Raw genomic sequence first — 7,764 nt, 5'->3', positions numbered from 1 at the left:
TGTACACGAGTAATATCAAAGACAGGACAGTCGTTCGAAAATGCGGACGACGCAACAAGGCAAATCGAAACAGGAACAGTGTGCGCTCTGGTGGCGGGAATATTTAAAATGAGTTGGAATACCGCTGAAATCCGATGCCGAACAGCTCAAGTACCGTACGTAAAACGCCTGAAAAACTACCACTGAAAAGTTGCGTAAATAGAAAATGCGAAAGAACAAGATTCAATATCGTAGTCCAAACTGACGTTGAAGCCGCTAGTGGGAATCATTTACCGAACAGATGTATTGCTCTAGATTCAATGCACTTGACCTGTTTCAGGAAAAAAAGCATAATAGGCTAAAATGCAGTCTTATGTTTCAAAGCAGGTGCGCAATAATTGCATGTCAAACCTTTGAAAGCAAAGGCTGAGAAAAAGAGATAAGAAAAAAAGAAACAAGAAATTTGTGTACAAATAGAAACGGCGAAAAGCTAGTAATAAGATAAAGTATGGCACACGTTAATTATAAAAATAATAAATGTTCCAAATGAATTTAGTCGCAGTAGGCAATTCTCGATGAGGCTGATCGAAGAAACATATTTCTTTTTTACGGTTTTCTTTTAGGTTTATACATAAATTAGAAATAGCGTCCTGGAGAGTTGGAGTCTTTATATATGTTAAAGTTGCAGAAAATATGTAAATTATAGCAATGAAAAGCAGACATAACTATGTAACACATTTGTAATAGGGGCATCCTAATACCGTCCCGACCAGTTCTATAATATGCTACAAGCATATTACCGCACTCAGTAACCTATCTTGAAGGTGTAGTTCACTAGGCTGCGATTATCCCAAATTAAACATTCTTTCTCATACACCTTGAATATGTCAGATCTGGCTTCGAGCATCTTTTTGTTTCTCTAAGATCGCTAACAGATATACGAACTAAGCACCGTCGAAGGTTCCTGGTTTGTTGGAAAACATCTTGTCGTTGATTGTCGTACATTGAATCACGATATTATCTATATTACCTACTTGACGTCGTACTTCAATATAGTTTGAAAAATAGTTTCTAGTAGGTTCTTAAATGGTACTATTCTGGTAGCAGTCAATAAAACTGTTTGAATGACCATTGTAGTCACTGTTGTAGGATGTGCCAAAAGCTACTATTCCATCTACATGTTCTCGAAATGGAAAACAGACACGAGTTTTTGTGTGTCTTTTTATTAACTGTGTTAGCTCATCGTTCGGCGTTTATCTACACCACAGATAAAAAACAGCTAAATGGCCTTGTAAGAACCGCTTAATCGATTTGTTTCTCGTAATTTTCAACTAAGGTCTTGCATCGTTTAGTATCAACTTTAACAATTACTTCACAAATATGGTATGTTCCCAGTACTCGTTTTTGGCGAAATTGTGGAGCATGACGTGGCTAAGGTCACTGGCTCGGCAAGTACTCTGCTTTGTACTGCAGCTGAGTTGCGATCTGTTCGGGATCTTCCTGGCCTCGTTTTATCTACGGTAAGTCAGCCTTTCTTTTTTTTTGATCTAATGTTTCTGTGTGGCCTTCGGTAACGAGAAGTATCATCCATGTTCTATGCGGCACCTGCGGATTGCCACCGCGATTGATCCTCATTTGGACGACAGGTTTCTATGAAAAACAAACGCGCTTCAAACTTGCTGCTATCGCAGCCAAATTATAACAAACCGCAAATGCTGCTGCGTTGTAGTCGCGTAATAGTCTGGTAGCCTTTACTTGTTTGCAAACACGGGGAGAAACGAAACAGCATATAGGCATTTGACACAGCCTATAGTTGTTACAGTTTAGGCATATATTAACCCTATGGCAAGTATTGTGATGGTATTAAAGTGCCTGTATCACAAATGCATCACTTCGTTAAATCTGCTTCTTATTGTAATCGCTAACTTATGATCTGCTACTCTGTGCGTATATATAAAAGATGTGTGTATATGGAGTGAAGACTCTGTTCTCAATCTATATATATATATATATAGTGTATGCTTCGTTAGTTTTTTTATTTAATTCCAAAGCACGTCCGTCTGCTTAGCTTGAACCTCGCTTTTTAGCCTGCAATCGTTGAAAAAGTTTATGTTGTTACGCTATCCACGGATCTGATAGACTTTCTGCCAAAGTCCACCGCATTGTTCAAGTCAATAGGTTATCTTTGTGTTACTCCATTTTACTGCTTTAATAATTTCATGGTATAGCTTAAGCAACTTCGTCGGCTTGCTTGTATTATCTAGTTAGCCTAATTCAAATGTGTCGCTGTCATGTTTTTTGGGCAGGAAACGAAACTGAGTACGAGTATTGTCTTTTCATTCATTTTAGTGTGGACCGTACTTGTCGATATCTGTTGTTCCCGCCATAACGTTTTCCATTGAAGTCTTGTCACCATTCGAAGTATCATAAAAATCGTTGAAATATTCATTCGAGATGTCGAAAACTCGCCATATTTTCTATATTAAAAAATATACCTACGACTTGTACTAAGTTTGCGGTACGATCACTTACCGTTACTTAAAGGGCACGGCCAACACTATTACATTTCGTTACTATTATGATTTGGATTAGGTGGAGACAATCATTCATGCTCCTTATCAGCCTACATTGGGTTATAATAAAAATGATGGTGATAATTTACCAATAAATCCATCTCTTATGAAAGAACAGAGGTTCACTTAAACGATTAAACTGCTTTATATCCATTTGTTTCAGATTTAGGTTAAGGTGTGAGGCTTAGTTGAGCTCGTAGGATTTAAACTGATTTTTTTTTACCATTACAATAATTTTAAATGAATTCAGAGGGCACAAAACTATAACTACGTAAGTCAAAAATAGACACTGTCAGATAAGAGACCTAAGAACAGTGCGCAAGCTTTGTTCTATTTAATATTGCATGTAAATGTAAAAACATAACATTAGGAAAGCATAATTAGAGACGCGTAGAGTATAGCTCATCCCGCACGGTTGAACCCAAAAAATAAAATTACGTTCAATTTAATGGTTACCGACACCGAACGGTGACATGAAACAACAATGCTTAGTTAATTATAAACGTTTGACTTATTGATAGTAGGAGTACGACCCACCCAAGGACTTTTACCAAACTTCTATTACAATTAACATCACACAAAAGTAATTGGGTCTCTGAAGATTAGTTAAAAAATTTTGAAAATGTACCAATTTAGAAAACGGCTTTCGTTGGCTGATGTATAACAAGCCATATGTGGATTTGAATTAACAAGACAAGTGTTTTTGAAATGGGCTTTTCAGACGAAATAACATCATTAAGACCCAATACCATTCAGCAACGCGTTACCAACAAATGGCCAATCCAAGACAAAGTGTTAATGTGTCAGATAGGGACCATGTCGATAATTTCGCTGATTTAAACGTAAGGATTAAAGGAAAATAGTTCTTATGCCAGCTCTAAAAATGGTGCTTGGACTACGTGATGGGTAGTAAAGACATGATTACTGTATGTAAAGCGGGAAACTCGCTCTGTGATTATTTTTTGCGCCAGATAAAACAATAATTAGTGATAAGCAATCGTTTTCGACCCAGCAATGCATCTAAAAATTAATGTTTTAAAGCTTGCACACAAAAATATAGAAAACAAATATTTCCAAAATATTTTGATTATGGTTAAGAAAAATAACTTTCTTTAAAGTTTTCGTGGTGCCTAATGCTCATTTCACGTGACATGTTTGCTACCGTGTCTGAAACCTCGAACTGTCAGGTAGACAGTCCTTCTTATTCACAGAGGTAGAAAAAAACATAGTATAGTCATAGAATATATAAATACTTATACATTCATAGGCCTTGTTGACAATACCATGACACACAAAGACGCTTGCAGGAGGTCATGCGTTCGGAGACAACCGATCAGGTTAAAAACTCAGTCTAACAAATATCATTATGCCATAAATATGACTTTCACTTGCTTTGAAAAATATTTGCTGAGGAAACAATTAAGTAAGGTTAAGTGCATGTTTTGATCCCACAACGAAGTCCTGTGATTTTCAAGCAAGACTAATGCCGTTAAAAAATGCCCTTGAACTTCTTTTACAAGTTTTATCCTATATACTGGGATACCAACAAAGGTATGATGCATCTGAAATAAAAATGTAATGTGCTTAGCCGGGCTGGCTCCCATAAGATAGAAACATTCACAGCTAAAACCATGCACTTCTCCCATTTATAAAACAGACGCCGGGCTGTTGGTGGAGTTGTGCACTAATGATTGTGGATTGGATAAAATTAGCGAGCAAGGATTAGAACAAAAGGTGCCATACACAATCGAGCCGGGTCATAATAAACACACTTCCATTAAAAGCTATAAGCGTTTATTCTGTTTTTCAATGCGATTTCTTACTACACGTGTATTACAGCAAAATTAGATGACTGTTTAAATTAGTTCATTTAAATGTTCTATGGTTAGCAACCGAAAGAGACCGTCTCTTCTATCTGCTTCGACTACCAGCGAATCTTCTTCATGAACTGCCCTATCGGGTACTTTTTCAGGAGGGTGTTGATTTGTTGTGAGGTCATGTCATTCAGTTTCTGGTCGGGAACGAGAATTCCGAGGGAGCCTTTAGCTTTGTACTCAGCAACGTTCGCCTGTAAAAAGAAAACCAACGTTATTAAGAAAATAGACATTTTAGATATCCTCAAAGGGAACGCGTTAAAATCCATGTCACTGATAAACAATAGGCCTACAGTTTGAAATACGCATTGTCTTGTCGGCATGAACATTACTTCATATGTCATTGACACTGAACGATAAATGAATGCTTTTGCGTTCACGACGACAACCACTTTCATTCTTATTTATTTTTTATTATATATATATATATATTACTTATTCACATTATTACAAGACAGAACAGGTAAGAAGAAGCACCTGTTGGAGGCTATACATACAGTATGGTTCTTGTAGCACAGTTGAAAGGCCTTAACTTCATTGGGGCACTTCAGAGTGTCGAAGTCCGTTTTGCTTAAACAGGTAAACAGCGTAAACATCTCTGGAAGACAAGCGACACCTGTAAAATACAAATACCAATATACACGCAAGTGGCAAAAATTGATACACTCTGTAGTAATTAACAAAAGAAAAAGAAAAACTGATCATTGCTTGCTTTTGCATGTTAACATCTACGCTGCCAAAAATAACTAGCTGAGAAAAATGTTCTTTGAGTAAGACGTCACAAATAATAATCTGACCAATACACATCGATAATTGGCAGAAACTTTTGTCTCCATATGTTGTATTTTTGTTACTATTTTTATCTTAGCAAAGGTAAATAATCTATAAAGGGCCGATGATATATTATCAGATAATAATTAAGTATTATATGATAATGATATCTTGGAAGAAATAATGTGCTCCACAATACTAAATGTGGTCTTTTTTTTATATATATTGAAATATATATAATGGGATATAATATTGGAATCAATTTTTGTTGCTAGCTTTTGTTAAAAAGTTGCTAGCACGTAATATAGTAAATAATCAAGAAAACTGTAGAAAAACTATTGCAAAATAGTATACTGAACATGCGGGACAAATACACTAAAATCAGTAATTATGCGATGCGTCTCCATATGTTGTTTAACGAGTCACAACTTTCGGATTGCTGGCTCCTGTTTCACGGTGTAATTAATCGAAAATAATGAGAAGATAAATTTTTTAAACAAAGAAAACTTATTTAAACTGATATTCAGTACCAAAATGTGGCAGCAATAGAAATATAATTTCGCAGGGAGTCCCAGGCAAATCCATCTGTGTGGCTTACAATTAATCGGATTAAAGATGAGTTTAAGATGAGTTTAATAAGAATGTTCACAGACAACGCATTGAAAGACCAAAAATTTTCTTTCAAGAAGAAGCAAAAAAAAGTGCTGGAAATTTATTACGAAATATGCCAAAAATCTTCAAGACGGTAAAGTCGTGCCCTTTGCGTCGGCAAATCAAGTGTCTCTCACATTTTAAACCTTTGTCGACTAAAAAGATACATGGAAGGTCAATGGAACATACTATCAATTAAAGTCATAAAACTTTGTAAATTGTCGCAACACGCAGTTCTTACGGAAAATTATTTGAAGCGATGAAGCCACATTGAATTAGATGGCACAATTAATCAATATAATTGCATTTACTGGGCAGTTTTAAATTCACATGCTACATGAGAAAACCTTGTATATTTACCGGGAATTATAGAGGCGGGCGATATTTCAAGCGAAGGGTCAACGGCCGTTCTGTATTCAGAGGACAATGACTGGTGCAAATTTTCTGGTTATAGTGCAAAACTGCTTTGCCATTTACTAGGAAAAATTTTGATGAGAATGATAAATTTTATTTTTGACAAAACAGAGCCCCTATATACCATTATCTTCATAGAAGAACACATTCTGATAAGAATTTTTCAAACAAATAGGTTAAACAATAAAACCCATGGAACACCCTCTTCGTTGCCCAAATAGATGCCAATCGATTTTTTCTTGTAAGAAATACCAAACACCGAAAACAAACACCATGTTTATTGATCTCAATAGCCCGTTATTAAGCACAATATTGATCAGAACAGTAAAAATTTGACCATTTGGTGTAAGAAGGTAGGTTACACATATTATGTAGCCTCTTTTGCAATTAATTTTCAACATATGTATAAAAAAAAACCGGAGTTACAACCATTCAAACGATGTATACATCTTTGGGATAACCTGCACATCAATTCATCATTTGAATAAAAGTGGCCAGAGTCTTCATTTAAATTATCTCAGCAACAATAAAAAAACACGACCGATAATAAAAGAGAATCATATGTTGAAATTTGTAAAAATTGACTACCTAAAAGCTTAGGTATTTAGTATCTTATCACTTAATACAATACAATAAATTGCCTTGCACGTAGATTGCGGGCCTTGAAACCAGTCGCTGGCGCAATAGCCCGTAGCAGCAATGAATTAGTGTTAATTTGAAAAATTGAAAAGACAGAGGCACCTGAAGAAGATGTCCATATAACTAATTTTGAAAAAAAAATGATAACGATTTAAAACAGTCGTAGCTTCTTATTAAAACGCTAATATTTAGGCAATCTCTTCCATTGGATTAGGGCCCAATTTTAGTTCGAGTAGACCTCTCTGTGTTTCGAGCTCTATGTCCGGCATCGCCGGCAGGCATTCAGTCAGACAGCTGGTTCTCAGCGCGGAACGAACTGTGTGTCTATGCCCGGATTCGAATCTAGACCACAATATTATAACGCCTAAGAGTAGCTGGCAAATCCAACCAGAATTAACCCTGCTCGTTTTTAAAAATCATGCTTCGTTTTTCTTATATATATATATATATATATATATATATAAACTACTGTTACCTTCCTTCAGTTGTCGCGAAACTTGTTATGATACAACAATCGTAAATGGTCTTACCCTTTGAATTTTCTTTTTTTCCTGACACCTTATCCTTAAGCTGCATCGGTAGCATCTCCCGGAACGGTATCTTTCTAACAACCGGATTACGGCAACTGACTCTACTATGAAGGACATCAGCTGCTGAGAATTGCAAAGGGTCGGTCGTTCTCATCTTTGCAAAAGTAAAAAGAACAAATAAATACGGTTTAAAAGCCTAGATAATATGCAAACCGAAACACGATGCGATTAAACAGAATCAAGTTCTTTGTCAACTGCATTCGAATTAGCATTAGTTCGAAACAGCGGGCGCGAAAGGCGGAAGCCGATGTTGTTTTGATACTCGCAGTTGGA

At 36.1% G+C, this 7,764-nt stretch overlaps 2 protein-coding genes across 4 annotated transcripts; one reads left to right on the top strand and one right to left on the bottom strand.

Annotated features, from left to right (window-relative positions):
• The first annotated feature begins 16 nt into the window (after positions 1-16).
• Positions 17-7,502, top strand: LOC147758440 (uncharacterized). Of its 3 annotated transcripts, none has more exons than XM_086977425.1 (3): positions 17-155; positions 1,375-1,499; positions 3,274-7,502. In XM_086977425.1, the coding sequence occupies exons 1-3, from the start codon at positions 135-137 to the stop codon at positions 3,413-3,415; spliced, it is 288 nt and encodes a 95-aa protein (XP_086833551.1). In that variant the 5' UTR covers positions 17-134; the 3' UTR covers positions 3,416-7,502. The 3 variants fall into 3 exon arrangements, 2 of the variants coding, with proteins under 2 accessions (XP_086833551.1, XP_086833550.1); XM_086977424.1 differs by lacking the exon at positions 17-155 and adding an exon at positions 179-1,270; XR_015319130.1 differs by lacking the exons at positions 17-155; positions 3,274-7,502 and adding an exon at positions 2,329-3,243 and having other exon boundaries at positions 179-1,499.
• Positions 4,330-7,732, bottom strand: LOC111255260 (uncharacterized). Its single transcript, XM_022817025.2, has 3 exons — positions 7,432-7,732; positions 4,924-5,042; positions 4,330-4,620 (listed from the first exon to the last, which is right to left on the bottom strand). The coding sequence occupies exons 1-3, from the start codon at positions 7,583-7,585 to the stop codon at positions 4,477-4,479; spliced, it is 417 nt and encodes a 138-aa protein (XP_022672760.1). The 5' UTR covers positions 7,586-7,732; the 3' UTR covers positions 4,330-4,476.
• Between the last annotated feature and the right edge of the window lie 32 nt (positions 7,733-7,764).

This window comes from Varroa destructor, unplaced genomic scaffold, assembly GCF_002443255.2.
Source record: "Varroa destructor unplaced genomic scaffold, Vdes_3.0 BEIS01000001.1, whole genome shotgun sequence".
NCBI classification, from domain to species: Eukaryota; Metazoa; Arthropoda; class Arachnida; order Mesostigmata; family Varroidae; genus Varroa; species Varroa destructor.
The sequence above is the reverse complement of the archived record's forward strand: the minus strand, read 5'-3'. Positions and strand labels throughout refer to the sequence as shown.

Bases quoted from the DNA above. Each gene is read 5' to 3' on its own strand.
- LOC147758440 (XM_086977424.1), top strand. From the start codon at position 1,130: ATGTGCCAAAAGCTACTATTCCATCTACATGTTCTCGAAATGGAAAAC. The intron at 1,271-1,374 runs GTAAGAACCGCT...GTATGTTCCCAG, and splicing joins AAAAACAGCTAAATGGCCTT to TACTCGTTTTTGGCGAAATT. The intron at 1,500-3,273 runs GTAAGTCAGCCT...TGGGCTTTTCAG, and splicing joins CTGGCCTCGTTTTATCTACG to ACGAAATAACATCATTAAGA.
- LOC111255260 (XM_022817025.2), bottom strand. From the start codon at position 7,585: ATGAGAACGACCGACCCTTTGCAATTCTCAGCAGCTGATGTCCTTCAT. The intron at 5,043-7,431 runs GTAAGACCATTT...TGTATTTTACAG, and splicing joins AAAAAAAGAAAATTCAAAGG to GTGTCGCTTGTCTTCCAGAG. The intron at 4,621-4,923 runs GTATGTATAGCC...TTCTTTTTACAG, and splicing joins TGTGCTACAAGAACCATACT to GCGAACGTTGCTGAGTACAA.